General features: G+C 50.1%; 1 protein-coding gene across 3 annotated transcripts in view; it reads right to left on the reverse strand.

Moving 5' to 3' along the window:
• Positions 1 to 830: 830 nt before the first annotated feature.
• The window catches only part of KIF2C (kinesin family member 2C), a 26,771-nt gene continuing 11,723 nt past the window's right edge, over positions 831 to 15,878 (reverse strand). The window contains exons 6-21 of one of the 3 annotated variants that reach the window (XM_023221425.2): positions 15,446 to 15,568; positions 14,875 to 14,975; positions 13,853 to 13,948; positions 12,714 to 12,768; positions 12,460 to 12,622; positions 11,086 to 11,176; positions 10,449 to 10,512; positions 10,280 to 10,371; positions 9,101 to 9,243; positions 7,956 to 8,160; positions 7,738 to 7,848; positions 6,462 to 6,529; positions 5,993 to 6,098; positions 5,787 to 5,900; positions 1,647 to 1,770; positions 831 to 1,499 (exon numbers count right to left, since the gene is read on the reverse strand). In XM_023221425.2, the coding sequence (XP_023077193.1) occupies positions 1,417 to 1,499; positions 1,647 to 1,770; positions 5,787 to 5,900; positions 5,993 to 6,098; positions 6,462 to 6,529; positions 7,738 to 7,848; positions 7,956 to 8,160; positions 9,101 to 9,243; positions 10,280 to 10,371; positions 10,449 to 10,512; positions 11,086 to 11,176; positions 12,460 to 12,622; positions 12,714 to 12,768; positions 13,853 to 13,948; positions 14,875 to 14,975; positions 15,446 to 15,568 (1,739 nt within the window). In that variant the 3' untranslated portion in view covers positions 831 to 1,416. The remainder of the gene's footprint in view (positions 1,500 to 1,646; positions 1,771 to 5,786; positions 5,901 to 5,992; positions 6,099 to 6,461; positions 6,530 to 7,737; positions 7,849 to 7,955; positions 8,161 to 9,100; positions 9,244 to 10,279; positions 10,372 to 10,448; positions 10,513 to 11,085; positions 11,177 to 12,459; positions 12,623 to 12,713; positions 12,769 to 13,852; positions 13,949 to 14,874; positions 14,976 to 15,445; positions 15,569 to 15,878) is intronic. The other 2 variants (XM_023221427.1, XM_023221426.2) reach the window with 2 other exon arrangements.

Raw genomic sequence — 15,878 nt, forward strand, 5'->3', positions numbered from 1 at the left:
TGAGACTCCTTGCCTCAACCCCACAGAATCTAGTCAGGCCCTGGGCTGACTATAATAGGGTGCCTTCTTCTTTTTTTTTTTGAGATGGAGTTTTGCTCTTGTTGCCTGAGCTGGAGTGCAATGGCGTGATCTTCGCTCACCACAACCTCCGCCTCCTGGGGTTACAGGCATGCGCCACCATGGCCAGCTAATTTTGTATTTTTAGTAGAGACAGGGTTTCTCCATGTTGGTCAGGCTGGTCTTGAACTCCCGATGTCAGGTGATCTGCCCGCCTCAGCCTCCCAAAGTGCTGGGATTACAGGCATGAGCCACCGGGCCCGGCCTTTTTGTTTCTGTTTTTTGAGATGAGTCTTGCTTTTGTTCCCTAGGCTGGAGTGAGATGGCACAATCTCAGCTCACTGCAACCTCCGCCTCCTGGGTTCAAGCAATTCTCCTGCCTCAGCCTCCTGAATAGCTAGAACTATAGATGTGCGCCACCATGCACTATACCCGGCTAATTTTTGTATTTTTAGTAGAGATGGGGTTTCACCACATTGGCCGGGCTGGTCTCGAACTCCTTACCTCGAGATCTGCCCGCCTTAGCCTTCCAAAGTGCTGGGATTATAGGCGTGGGCCACCACGCCTGGCAGCCATCTTCCTTCTACTTAGAGTTCCTGTTCCCAGGCCTAGTAAGCATCTCATAGACGTCAAACAAGTCACAGGAGTCTTCAGCTTGTCATTGGAATTGTAGGCGTGGATATGGCGTCCTGGAGAACAGAATTAGTACTACCCAGAGGCCAAAGGTACAGTCATGTCCTTAGTCCCAGAAGGCCCAGACACATCCCAGGCCCTTTCCACACACTTAAACAGCTCATTTATTTTTTTCTCTTTATTGTTACATACAATGTATAAACACATAGAACGGAAAACAGTAGGGATCCTCTTGGATCTCTAGGAAGACAGTAAGGTAGAAAGTCATCTCAAACATTTTTTTGAAGTACAAGACATTCAGTGCTCGGACCAAAGGTGTAGAAGGTTTAGAGCCAGCAGATAGCTGGACTAAAGGCTCCTTCTCTCTCCCCAGAACCAGGACAAGCCCAGGGAGCTCTCCATTAGCAGCCAGTCCACACAGGCAGGACGCTGTGGAGAAAGCTCTATGCTGAGAACATTCCCCTTGATGGAAAGAAGGGCAACACAAAAGAGTAACTAAGAGCTCCTTCCTCCCACGAGGGCGACAACTGAGGAAAAGAAAAGGAGTGTTCCATGTCACTCTGACCCCTCCCCAGCTGCCTTGGGCCCAGATGCCCCCATATGTGGCGTTTACCAGAACCTGTCCCAGCTCAGACCCTGCCTAGACCCACCAGGTGCCCAAAATTCTCTGGGGAGGGCCAGGGAAGAGGCTGGGTGTCAAAGCAAACAGATCTTTATTTGCAGTCATCACTGGGGCCGTTTCTTGCTGCTTATTTGTCTGCTAGCCTGCTCTTCCAGCTGCATGGCCAGGCGCAAGGCCTTGATGACATCTGGAAGAAAGGGGTAGTGGTACACATGGGGTTAGTGAGAGTCTGAGGAGCCCCATTCACTCAAGGCAGAGCTGCTATCACTCGCAGCTGCCCAAGAGCCAGCAGAGGCCACCATCGTCCACCTGCACCCCATCCAGCCACACCCACCTCGCAGGGCTGAGAAGTGCTTGGCTTGCTGGGCCAGAGCAAATTCCGCTTTGTTCACAAAGGTCTCTAGGTCATAGTCCGGCTGCTCAGTCATCTCAGAGAGCTCAAGCCAGTCTGGTCCTTGCTACAACACAGGGAGGACCTTGTCAGTTCAATAACCATTTAGCAAATCATTCCTGGGGTCCTAACAACTGCAATGCAGACACCTGAGCAAGATGCCTTACCTCTGGTCCATGACCCATACCCTGCCTGTGCACCCTCTTCCCAAGGAAATCTTGAGCTTGAATTCACCCTCTTCCTACCCCAAGCTTGTTTTTTTCTTTCTTTCTTTTTTTCTTTGAGACGGAGTTTTGCTCTTGTTGCCCAGACTGGAGTGCAATGGCGCGATCTCAGATCACCACAACCTCCACTCCCTGAGTTTAAGGGATTCTCCTGCGTCAGCCTCCCAGGTAGCTGGGATTACAGGCATGTGCCACCACGCCTGGCTAATTTTGTATTTTTAGTAGAGACGGGGTTTCTCTATGTTGGCCAGACTGGTCTCGAACTCCCGACCTCAGGTGATCCACCAGCCTCAGCCTCCCAAAGTGCTGGGATTACAGGCCTGAGGAAACATTCCCGGCCTCCTACCCCAAGCTTATCCCCATCTCTTATATCAAACGAATAACATCATTGGTCCTGATGCCCAAGCTACAAATTTGAGTGATTTTATTTTATTTTTTGAGATGGAGTCTCACTTTGTCACCTAGGCTGGAGTGAAGTGGCGTGCAATCCTGGCTCACTGCAACCTCCACCTCCCAAGTTTAAGCGATTGTCCTATCTCAGCCTCCCAAGTAGCTGGGACTACAGGTGCATGCCACCACACCCAGCTAATTTTATTTTTTCTTTGAGACAGAGTCTTGCTCTGTTGCCAGGTTGGAGTGGAGTGGCGCGATCTCGGCTCATTGCAACCTCCGCCTCCCGGGTTCAAGCGATTCCCCTGCCTCAGCCTCCCAAGTAGCTGGGAATACAGGTGCGCGCCACCACGCCCAGCTAATTTTATTTGAGTAGAGATGGGGTTTCACCATGTTGGCCAGGATGGTCTTGATCTCCTGACCTTGTGATCCACCCGCCTTGGCCTCCCAAAGTGCTGGGATTACAGGCGTAAGCCACCATGCCCAGTCCGAGTGACTTTATTCTTTCACCCTACTTGTCACCAAATCCTCCCCAATTCTGCTCCCTAAATGGTTCTTTTTATTACAATTTTTGCTGCTCACACCACCTTTGGGATATTTATTTATTTTTATTTTTTGTAGAGATGGGGCCATGTTGCCCAGGCTGGTCTCGAACTCCTGGGCTCAAGTGATCTTCCTTCCTTGACCTCCCAAAGTGTTGAGATTACAGGCATGACCCACTGCACCTGGCCAAATGATTATTTTATTTTATTTTTGAGACAATCTTGCTCTGTCGCCCAGGCCGGAGTGCAGTGGCACTATCTCAGCTCACTACAACCTTCGCCTCCTGGGCTCAAGTGATTCTTCTGCCTCAGCCTCCCAAGTAGCTGGGATTACAGGCACCTGCCACTACGCCTGGCTAATTTTTGTATTTTTGGTAGAGATGGGGTTTCACCATGTTGGCCAGGCTGGTCTCGAACACTTGACCTCAGGTGATCGCCTGCCTGATCACCTGATTCTTTTTAAATAATAAATATACGGCCGGGCGCGGTGGCTCATGCCTGTAATCCCAGCACTTTGGGAAGTTGAGGTGGGTGGATCACCTGAGGTTGGGAGTTCGAGACCAGCCCGACCAACATGGAGAAACCCTGTATCTACGAAAAATATAAAATTAGCTGGGCGTAGTGGCGCATGCCTGTAATCCCAGTTACTTGGGAGGCTGAGGCAGGAGAATTGTTTGAACCTGGGAGGCGGAGGTTGTGGTGAGCCATGATCATGCCATTGCATTCCACCCCCAACCCCAAAACAAGCAAACATAAAACAACCAGATAATAGGCTAAGCATGGTGGCTCACACTTGTAATCCCAGCACTTTCGGAGGCTGAAGCAGGCAGATCACTTGAAGTCAGGAGTTCAAGACCAGCCTGGCCAACATGATAAAACCCCATCTCTACTAAAAATATGAAAAATGGTCGGACACGGTGGCTCAAGCCTGTAATCCCAGCACTTTGGGAGGCCGAGACGGGTGGATCACGAGGTCAGGAGATTGAGACCATCCTGGCTAACACGGTGAAACCCTGTCTCTACTAAAAAATACAAAAAATTAGCTGGGCATGGTGGCGGGTGCCTGTAGTCCCAGCTACTCGGGAGGCTGAGGCAGGAGAATGGCGTGAACCCGAGAGGCGGAGCTTGCAGTGAGCTGAGATCCGGCCACTGCACTCCAGCCTGGGTGACAGAGCGAGACTCCGTCTCAAAAAATAAAAATAAAAAAAAATTAGACGGGCATGGTGGCAAGTATCTGTAATCCCAGGTACTCAGGAGGCTGAGGCAGGAGAATCGCTTGAACCCAGGAGACGGAGGCTGCAGTGAGCCAAGATTGCACCACTAAACTCCAGTCTGGGTGACAGAGTAAGATTCTCCCAAAAACAAAAACATATATATAGAGAGAGTACATATTTTGGGGGGTACCTTTTAAGATTTTGATGCTTGTATATCTAAATGGTTCGTGAATCTCATGCCCTCATTCCAATCCCAAGAACACGGACACAGCTTGGTCTAGGCACTAGTTTCTCTTTTTTTTTTTTCCCCGAGATGGAGTCTTGCTCTGTCACCCAGGCTAGAGTGCAGTGGTGCAATCTCGGCTCACTACAACCTCCACCTCCTGGGTTCAAGTAATTCTCCTGCCTCAGCCTCCCAAGTAGCTGGGATTACGGGCATCCACCACCACATTTGGCTAGTTTGTTGTATTTTTAGTAGACACGGGGTTTCGCCATGTTGGCCGGGCTGGTCTCGAACTCCTGACCTCATGATCCACCTGCCTCGGCCTCCCAAGGTGTTGGGATTACAAGCATGAGCCACCGTGCCTGGCTGGCACTAGTTTTTCTTGAACCCTTTCCAACAATCTCATAACTGCCTCTACTTTTGCTTTTCCCAAGCTCCCAAACCAGGCTCCACATGGTGACCATATGATATATCTAAAGCTCTGACATGCCCATGTCACCACTCTGCGCAAACACCCTCCAAAGGCTTCCACTGTCCTCATGATGCAGTCCAGGCCTGTGAACATCTAGAAGGCTCTTTAGCATCAGATGCCTGCTGACCTGTCCACAGCCTTCATTACCCTCCATCACCTGTTCATTCCTTTTGCTTTGACCACAGTGAGCCTCTCATTCATCCTGAAAGTGCCATGTGCTTACAAAACTCTGTACCCCTGAGCACTCCAGGAAGGGGAGGACAGGCCTGAGCACTTACTCTTCACAGTCCCTCCTCAGTTACACCTGCCCCTAGTTCTTCCTTTCTGCTCTGCAATCCTCTGAGCGCCCCACCATTAGGATGTAAATTCCTGCCTCCCAGTCACTTCCTCTTCCACAGTAGGGATTACAGTAGCAGGGGCACCTACCACTTACTAAACCCTGGCCACACACTGGGTACTGTGCTGATGCTTTGTAAGCCTATTACTGAACCCTCAGATACAAACATCCTACCTTGACCATTTCAGAGATGCAAAAACTGAGGCCCAGTGAGCCTAAATGACTTTCACAAGGAAATCAGCTTGTTAATGGAAGAGACAGGATTGCTCTCAAGTCACACCCTTAGGGCCTATTACTTATACTTCATGTTTTTTGGCCCTTGGATCCAGCACAAGAGTTGCAATATTCACAAAAAAAAAAAAAAAAAAAAAAAAAAAGAGAAAATCCCTGCATATGGATCACCCTTCAAATCCTCTATCAGGAGCATGGAGGAGAGACTGGCTCTGATTAGTGTGATGTCAAAAAGCCTACGTGTGCCAACCTGCAGAAGGGGTTGTGATAATTAGAAGAACAGCTGGGTTAATAGGCAAAGCATTAAAAAGTGCTGGGGTAGAGGGCTGCTTCTTGCTACCCCATTGAGAACACCTGTGGGAACAAGACCTAGGTCATGTTCTGGGAATGGTACGGAACACACTGAGGGCTGTGCTGCATCCAGTTCTCTGGCCAGGGCCAGCTGCCTACCTGAATGATCTCCTTGAGCTCTTCCACAGCCCTCTCCTCCAGCTCCCTGATCTGAGTCATGGCTTCGTTAAAGCTGGACATCTGGGAAGACAGTTCCTCCTCTTCCTTGGATAACTGAGAGGGCCAAAAAGAAAGACAATTGTGTGATCAGTTGCCACCTCAGCAGGCCACACTTCTGTCTTGCTTGGCCCCATCCTGGTCCTTACATTGCCTGGAATCAGCGCCCCATTAGAGCAGGCCTCCATCTCTTCTGTTTCCATTTGAATCAACTGCTCTCCACTGGGCCCACTGTGGGGGCTCAGCTCCTTGACCCTGAGGAAAGAAGGAGGTCTCAGATCCCACAGCAGCCTCCTTGGTACTCACCACAGGAGCGCGGTACCACCCAGGCTTCGAGGCTTGAGGCTCCAAGGGAATGGAATGGCAACCTTGCCTTCAACCAGGAGAGAGTAAACTAAAGCTGGACTGGAAAAGCCCCTCACCCTGCTGACTTCCCAGCAGGGCCCAGAGAGGACTAGGACAGACCTAGCTTCATGGCTGAACTCCCAAGTCTCAGGTTCAGGAGTCACAGAGGAGTATACAGTAGGCCTCGAGGCTCCAGAGACTCCTCCCCTCTCATCACTGCCCTTCCCTTGCCCAGTCCTGTTCCCCATCCCACGTAGCTGTAGGTACTAGTACCTGTCTGCATATCTCAGTGTGTTTAAAGTATATTCACAGGAGCTTATGCCCGGTGAGATCGTGGCAATCTGCAAAAGAGGGATGGGTGATTAAAGGCTGAGAGGCACGGTGAGGATGCTAGATAGCCTGCCCCTGAGGGGCTTCTACTCGGAGAGTTTCTTCAAGCTTCAGAGACCCACATGGTATTGATGGGAGGACTCATTTAGCATTGTGCTGTGCTAGGCCACTTGCCCCATGGGCATTGCAAATTAAGATGCCTCAGACTTTGGTTTCCTACTTTCAAAGACACATCTAATTATCTTTCGCTTCATTATTCCTTTACTGAGACAGTCTTGCTACCAAGGTCCTATCTTTTCTTTCTTTTTTTTTTTGAGACGGAGTCTCACTCTGTTGCCCAGACCAGAGTGCAGTGGTGCAATCTTGGCTCACTGCAAGCTCTGCCTTCGAGTTCATGCCATTCTTCTGCCTCAGCCTCCTGAGTAGCTGGGACTACAGGTGCCTGCTACCACACCCGGCTAATTTTTGTATTTTTTAGTAGAGACGGGGTTTCACATTAGCCAGGATGGTCTCACTCTCCTGACCTTGTGATCCGCCCACCTCGGCCTCCCAAAGTGCTGGGATTACAGGCGTGAGCCACCGCGCCCAGCCCAAGGTCCTATCTTAAAACTCTGTGGTTTCTACTGGAAACTTCAGTTTCCTTAGGCCAAGGGATAATGCCTGAGGTACAGGGTTTAGAGCTTAGTCAGAAAATCCCACCTTCCTTATGAAAAGGCCCCTACCCAAAGGGTAGGGGAGAATATTCTCTTGAGGGGAAGGATGGCAGATCTCACATACAAGGGCTTGGGGATAAAACAGGGAAGAGGAAGTCATTCAAGAACACAGCTTTATGATCCAGGCTATTTCTATTTTCTAGGCTGGGAGCCAATGAACCTGAGGGTTCATGGAAGAAACAAGGACTTCCCTCTCCTGCTGACCCAAAGGCCTATCTTCTGAATTCTGGAACCCCTTTTTCATCCGGTAATGGAGGAATGACCTCTCCCAAAGCAAGAGCTGCATCTACACATCGTAAAGGGAATAGATCCCTTCCTCCCGGCTTGGTTAGGCCACGAGGAGGCTGGTGCATTAAAGCAGGATCTGGAAGCTCAGTCACAGTAGAGCCTGGAAACGCAGGCAGCCGGCAGTGCTGAGCTTCCCGCCCAGGGACAGGACTAAGTGTCTCTGTGGAAGGCAACTCTGTCTCCTCTTGCACCATCACCTTCAAAGTGACCCTACTCACCATGCAAGTCCTAGAGTTCTCCCCAATGAAGGAGTCCCTCAGCACCTGTGTCAGCTTGCTCTCACGGAACGGGGTGTGCGCCTTGTTCTGTCCCAGGGCCCTGATGCACTCCTGTGGGGGCAGCAGGAACAACTGAGGTCCCTTCTTTCCTTGCACTGACCCCTCCCCATCCCTTCCCAGCAGCTCTCCCGGCCAACCAGCTCTAGCTGCCCCACTACCTTCAGGGCTAAGAGACTCTTGTTGATTTCTGCACCCTCCATGCGGGTCTGCCGGTCAGCACTGGAAGTGTCTGCACCTCGCTCATTCCCTGCCAGATCTACCAAAGAGAACTTGCCATGCATTCTCCCTTTAGCTCGAAGAAGAATCTGGAAGCAGGCGTGGGAGCGGGAGGAATTGGAGTTGGCAAATGTCTGCCCAGAGGTTCTGTGGTAAAGAAAGGTTATGAGATTCTGTGGTCACCAGCCCCCATGGCACCCAAGTCCACAGACGTTCTCTAGGAAGGGAAGGACACAGGTTAGGAGGCGAAGAAATCCTGTGTCTTCCTGTCCCAGGCTTCCATCTTGCCCTCCCCTGGGTAGCAATTCTCCTTCCAGCTCTGGACCTAATACATTTTCCTGGCAGCCAAGTTAGTACTGGATTCTGGACTAGGGAATCCAGTCCTTTGCCAGACCTGGAGCCCTAGAAGGACATGGGGAAGGATAAATTGCCTCTGCTACAAAGGGCCCACAGGGAAGGGGGAAGCTGTCATGAACCACCTGCCAGAACTTGAGGACCCTGTAGAGGGCAGCCCCCTCCCTGGGCCTCCATAGCTGCCTAGCGCTCCACTGTACCAATATCCACAGCCCTAGTGAAAAGTGCTCCCCTACTTCTGTGCAGAGGGGGTATGAACCCATTACTTCCAGCCCAGAACAGACCCAGAGCTCCTGACTTCCACCACAAAGGGAGGGAAGAGCAAGGAGGAACCCAGAGAAGCCAGGAAGCATGACTTTGGGGTAACACTTTGACTTTTTTTTTTTTTTATTTTTTTGAGACAGTCTCGCCCTGCCATGCAGACTGGAGTGCAGTGGTGCGATCATAGCTCACTGCAGCCTCGAACTCCTGGCCTGAAGTGATCCTCTTGCTTCATTTTCCCAAACTGCTGAGATTATAGGTGTGAGCCACTGTACTCAACCTGACTTGGTTCTGATTAGCCTCTGGCCCTGGGGTCATATGTCTTATAGAGACCCTATAAAGCAGAGGTCTTCGCAGCCCTTACCAAACTGGGCAAAGCAGCACTCTGTGTAAACAGAAATGTGCTCAGTTAGACTTTACTCATGAACCAGACATGAGAAGGTCGCTCCTTCCCCCGCACCAGGACTCTGACCTGCAGGCGCTGCCCATGTCGAGCATCTTAATGACGTCATCAGCAGAGTTAACCAGGTGCTCCTGCAGCCCCACCACTTGCACCTGTTGCTTGCCGTCCTCCAGCACACGCAGCTTGGCCTTCTTGTTGAGCAGGTCAAACAGCTGTGCCAGGCAGGGGGAATGAGGCTAAGGCCATTGGGCACCAGGCACCCTACCCGACTGCTCCCTCCTACAGAGCCTGCCCAGCTCAGACAAGAGCCAGCAGCAGGAAAGGCAGAGAACATGAGATGATGGATGTCAGCCTAGCAGAGGGCAATATACTTGGGATCTGAGCCAAACTGCCTCAGTTTGCTGTGACTCTGGTACCTTACTAGCTGTGTGAGCCTGGGCAAGTTAATAACCACTCTAGCCTTGCATCTCATCTGTAAAGCCGAGACAGATAGCGCTTAGAATAGCACATAGCTCCTAATATCTTGTTGTTATTATTTTGAGATGGAGTTTAGCTCTTGTCGCCCAGGCTGGAGTGCAATGGCACAAGCTCTGCCTCCTGGGTTCAAGCGATTCTCCTGCCTCACCTTCCTGAGTAGCTGGGATTACAGGTGCCCACAACCATGCCCAGCTAATTTGTTGTTTTTAGTAGAGATGGAGTTTCACCATGTTAGCCAGGCTGGTCTCAAACTCCTGACCTCAGGTGACTTGCCTGCCACGGCCTCCCAAAGTGCTGGGATTATAGGCGTGAGTCACCACGCCCAGTCCCTCATATCTTATTAATGATAAATATTAGCTATTTTTATTATCTAGATCCCACTCTAGGGAAAGCAACTCTGTAGAACCACAGTGCATACAGAGAGGGGTGGAAAGAGATATTTGGGGGTGCGGGAAGGGAAAGAATGAATATGAGACTGAATGTGCACAATCAGGGAAGAAGGGATGAAGGAAATAGGCTGAGGGAGGTCAGGACACACACAGGCAAACCTGGCACCTGAGAGGGGGCCCTGAGGAGTATTCTTGCCATATTTGTTGAACTTAGGTGCCATCTCACCATCAGATGAAACCCCCTACATGTGCATGCCAGGGCAGAGTGGCCCATCAGTGGCTTGACAGCTAATAGGTTTTTGGCTTCATCTTCTAGCCAACTTCAAGGTTTTAAAATGTGCTGGGTCCCAACAGTGTAAACAAAGGGCTTCCCACCAGCTACCTTCCCATTGTAGATCTCGAAGAATGTCACATAGACTTCCAAGCCCAGTTTCCGGTAGCAGGGTTGATTTTTCAGGAGGAAGACGTCCCGGGCTGAGGGAGAGAACCTTGCTAAGCAAACAACATGCCTTTTGGTGCCCAACCCTGAAGCAGCAGTACGCAGTACTTACAGGCCATGGCGTAAATCCCTTTGGATGCATTCTGGGCTTTCCCAGAGAGGTCTCCACCCATAGTCTGCAAAGGGAAGGGGTAGACGACCATGGAAAAGGGCCGTTGGCCTAGGGCAGAGCACTACTGGCCCATCACCACAGTGGGCCACAACAAAGCCAGAAGGCTGGACCTAAAGCCCCTCCCTGTGTCTGACATGGCAAGGCTATCTGGTGATGGGGCATCTGTAACAAGGGGCCTTTCTTTTTTTTTTTTTTTTTTTTGAGATGGAGTCTCACTGTGTCGCCCAGGCTGGAGTGCAGTGGCCGGATCTCAGCTCATTGCAAGCTCTGCCTCCCGGGTTTATGCCATTCTCCTGCCTCAGCCTCCCGAGTAGCTGGGACTATAGGCACCCGCCACCTCGCCCGGCTAGTTTTTTGTATTTTTTAAGTAGAGACAGGGTTTCACCGGGTTAGCCAGGATGGTCTCGATCTCCTGACCTCGTGATCCGCTCGTCTCGGCCTCTCAAAGTGCTGGGATTACAGGCTTGAGCCACCGCACCCGGCTGGGGCCTTTCTTAAGAAACTCATGGTCTCCTTTTATAGGGAGCCAGGGATGCACAATGGAAACGCTCTTTCCCTGCCAGGCCTCAATACTCACATGTGTCTTGCCACTTCCTGTCTGGCCATATGCAAAACAAGTTGCTTTTCCACCTTCAAAGATTGTCTGTACCAGTGGCCTTGCTGTGAACCTAGAAGAGGGGTAGAGTATTTGTATCTGTTCCCAAAATGTGTTTCTTGGAACATGTCCTGCCACCCTTCCACTGCACAGTTCTCAGGGTTGATTCCTCTTTCTAAGAATAGCACTGCTGTCCTGCCTCAGTGGTCCCACCTGACCCCAACCCCACTTACAAATCTAAATACTCCTAGCAAACTGGCAGTGGGATGGGGGTTGGGGGATCCCTGGGCTGACTACCCAGGAGCAAGCTGATGGCCCATACTTTAAGTCATCCAACCTTTCCTCTGACCCTGAAGACACAGGATGAAAGCCTAAGCTCAGCATCCAAATTCCAGCAGAAGAGACACTACTGGCTGGGCATGGTGGCTCACGCCTGTAATCCCAGAACTTTGGGAGGCCGAAGTGTGTGGATCACCTGAGCTCAGGAGTTTGAGACCAGCCTGACCAACATGGTGAAACTGTCTGTACTACAAATACAAAAAATTAGCCAGGTATGGTGGTGCTTGCCTGTAATCCCAGCTACTTGGGAGGCTGGGGCAGGAGAATTGCTTAAACCCAGGAGGCGGGGGTTGCAGTGAGCTGAGATCTCGCCACTGCACTCCAGCCTGGGTGACAGACTGACTGAGACCCCGTCTCAAAAAATAAATAAATAAAAATAAAATAAATATCCCTATGAGGGTACTGGGTGCTGTATTAGAAAGAGCAGATGCGGGGCCAGGCACAGTGGCTCACGCCTTTAATCCCAGCACTTTGGGAGGCCAAGGCGAACAGATCACCTGAGGTCAGGAGTTCAAGACCAGCCCGACCAACAGGGCGAAACCCTGTCTTTACTAAAAACACAAAATTAGCCAGGTGTGATGGTGGACACCTGTAATCCCAGCTACTCAGGAGGCTGAGGCAGGAGAATTGCTGGAACCTGGGAGGCAGAGGTTGCAGTGAGCCGAGATTGTGCCCCTGCATTCCAGTCTGGGCAACAAGAGTGAAATTCTGTCTCAAAAAAAAAAAAGCAGCAGAGCAGATCCCAGTGGACAATGGGATGGCTGCATAAGGCACAGGAAGAAGCCCTGGAGCCTGGCCAGCCCTGCCTCAGCGCATAACGGGTAATACCTCATTATTCAGGATCCACTCAAGGATGGGCCACTAAGCTGCCAAAGGGTATGACCGACCCAAAGAAAACACAGAGGTGAGGAAGAGCCTCAGAATTCAGCATGTCTGTGAGTAGTATTACCACCATGTCCCACAACAAAAAGGGTATGGAAGGGCACAAGGAGGGAAAAATGGATGCAAGGGACTGACCTGTAGACAACTTCATTCGAAGCTGTTTCATCAAATGCAAAGTCAAAGCAGAATGCTTGGTTCTCTAGATACTTTGTTAAGTCCACTTTCAACTTGGGTTCATGTACCAAGAGGAGACACTTACTAGGAATGGAAATCACATCAATTTCTTTCTTGGCCAATTCTGCAGAAGGAGAGTATTTCAGGGGGTGCTCCCTGGAAACAGAAGGCCCCTTAGTCAGTCTGAAGCCTCTTCCTGACTGAACATGACTTACCTTGCTTATTCAGTGGGCGTTTCCTAACACAGACACATATTCTGTGCTCTTCGATCTGCAAGTGGATGAGAGGAGGCAACCAACAGCAAAGGGTCAGAGCAATTTCTGGACAAGCTTGCTTGTCCAGAACTTCCACCCCTTCCAATCCCATGTCTGGCCCAGTCAGAGGACAAGGTCTAACACTAGGACCCCTGCATCCTCCATTAGATACTCCAGAGCACAGGATGAGAGCACTGGATTTTGTTCCCATTTTTCTCACTCTGCTGTCTACAGGAGTTTCAGCACTACTTTCATGATTCTTACTAATGCAGGAATCTAGCCAACCTATGGTAGTGTGAGTGGAACCCAGTTTATAAAGATCAGACCCCTCCCATGCGGGTCTCATTAGCTTCAGCCCACCAAAGGATATTAAAAAATAACCTCGGCTGGACACATTGGCTCACGCCTGTAATTCCAGAACTTTGGGAGGCCAAGGTGGGCAGATCATGAGGTCAGGAGTTCGAAACCAGCCTCATCAACATGGTAAAACCCCATCTCTACTAAAAATACAAAAATTAGCTGGACTTGGTGGCACATGCCTGTAATCCCAGCTAATGGGGAGGCTGAGGCAGGAGAATTGCTTGAACCTGGGAGGCGGAGGCTGTAGTGAGCCAAGATCATGCCATTATACTCCAGCCTGGGCGACAGAGTGAGACTCCGTCTCAAAAAATAAAATAAAATAGCCTCTGCCAGGCTTACACCTGTAATCCCAGCACTTTGGGAAGTCGAGACGGACAGATCGCTTGAACCCAGAGGTTCGAGGTTGGCCTGGGCAACGTAGTGAAACCCTCGTCTGCCAAAAATACAAAAAACCAGCAGGGTGCGGTGGAATGCATCTGTGGTCCCAGCTACCTGGGAGGCTGAGGTAGGGAGGATCACTCAAGCCCAGGGAAGTGGAGGTTGCAGTATTCAAGATCGCACCACTGCACTCCAGCCTGCATGAGAGTGAGACCCCATCGCAAAAAAAAAAAACAAAAAAAAACAAAAAAACGCTCAAAGTGAGTAAAGATTCCTGCATGCCCTCATTCCTGTAAAGAGAAGTTTTCTATCCCTCAATTGTACACTTATTCAAGAAAGAGAAGTTCTTTAGATGTACTTACAGGATCAGTCATAGTAAGTGGATGACATTCCAAAGTAGCCCGAAATTCTTTAATCATTCGGGCAAATTCCCCGTTTGGAAAACTACTGTCATACTCCTGGTTTGAGACGAGAGTGAAAAAGGGCAGACTGTTAAGATATAAGTGCTCTCAGACCCCTATGTGGCAGCAGCAATAGCTCTTTGCTCACCACTCTTCACAGCTGTCAAAGTCCCCGCCCTGGCTGTAGGTTGAGAAGCCAGGTACAAGGCACTGGGGAAGAGACTGGCAGAGGGGCCTAAGCATACACCAAAGCATGCTAGAAACTGGGACTAGGGCCAGTTCCACATTTAGGAGGCACAGCAGCAGACTGGGCTACCTAGAAGCAATGAACCCAAGTAAGGGGACTGTACTGCAGTCCCTACCCTCCAAATATGTACAACTCGGGGGAGGGTGGGAGAAAGCAGACCAATTATGCCCTGCAGCCCCCTCTGGCCATCCTGCCATGTGAGCATGTGATGGGCTTGCTTACTAGACAATCAGCATGAAATATTCCTCATCTGAAGACCTTCAGAAACATTTCTGAATTACTTGTTCTCTGAATCCTGATAAACCAGTTAAATTTCCAGGATATCAGAATTGGAGCCTCAGAGGCCAGGTGCAATGGCTTATGCCTACAATCCCAGCACTCTGGAAGGCCAAGAATTCCAGACCAGACTGGGCAAAATAGCGAAAATTTTGTCTCTACTAAAAATACAAAAAAGTAGCTGGCACACGCCTGTAATCCCAGCTACTTGGGAGGCTGAGGCACAAGAATCACTTGAACTCAGAGGCAGAGGTTGCAGTGAGCCGAGATCACACCACTGCACTCCAGCCTGGGCAACAGAGCAAGACTCTGTCTCAAAAAAAAAAAAAAAAACAGAATTGGGGCCTCAAGAACTGGAGCTTCAGAAATGCTGGGGCCCAACTGTATCTCGGCTGCGTGTAGGGTTTCGGTTAAGGACACCTGTTCAAACACCCTTGCCCTAGCCTCCCAAGAAAGGTACCTGAGCTCGTTTCATTCTCATTTCAGAGTTCTGGGCCTTCTTCTCTTCTCGCTTGTTCTTCATTTTTTCCACTTCCTTCACAATACATGATTTCCTCCGAACTACAAAAACATTTAAAAAAAAAAGGAAGCCCACTCTGTTACCAGTCTAAGCCAGCCTACTCTTTTCTGGCTATTTACTGAGTACTGGGCCTTTCCCAGGGAGAGGCCTTCTCTAGATCCTTACTCTTAAATCACTATATGCAAAAAGAAGTAACAGATGTGACTCTCGGGATGGACAAGTCCACAAAGTAGTGGCCTGGCCAGTGTGAAGTCAAATAGTGATAACTGTACTCCAGTTCTAACCCAAGCTTTCCCTAAGCATCTTGGCTACTTTCTCAACAACCACAGAGGTGGGACAGTTCTTGTTTTGTCTTGATAATGAAAGACTGATTCCATGGCCAAAGGAAAACATGCCCCCATGTGACAAACAGGGCTTGAACTCAGGTGCCAAGGTAAGCCAGGTTTAGGATGGGATGTTAACTATCTGTGCCTCACTAGAAACAGAACAGCAGACAGCTCAGTGTGTCTACCTGAGTTCACAGGGTTTGCAGAAGAGCTGCCTCGGATGGAATGGACTTGCTCTTCCACCTCCTCGCTGACCATCCTCAATGGTATTTCAGCCACTGCGGGGCAGGAAGGCCTAGGGTGGGCAGCTGTAGGGGAACAAGAGTCACTGGAGAAGCAGGCAGGTATACCACAGGCATCTCACCTGAGCCCATGGCCCTGGTTATGGGCCGGGAGAGTGACCTGCGTGCTCAGCAACGCTCTTACAGTATGTGCAGAGCTTGTACTTTTCCCTTCACCTCAGCCCACACTCTCACCCTGACCACGTTTTCTGCAAGGGCTGGCTCCTGGGGTCAAAATATCTTAAAGGGTATGTGAACAGTTCAGTATGGGCTTTGATATGAAGGGAAAAGCCTCTGAGGACATGAACTCTTTTTTTTTTTTTTTTTTTTTTTTTTT

The sequence above is a fragment of the Piliocolobus tephrosceles genome, chromosome 1 (genome assembly GCF_002776525.5).
Source record: "Piliocolobus tephrosceles isolate RC106 chromosome 1, ASM277652v3, whole genome shotgun sequence".
Lineage (NCBI taxonomy): Eukaryota > Metazoa > Chordata > Mammalia > Primates > Cercopithecidae > Piliocolobus > Piliocolobus tephrosceles.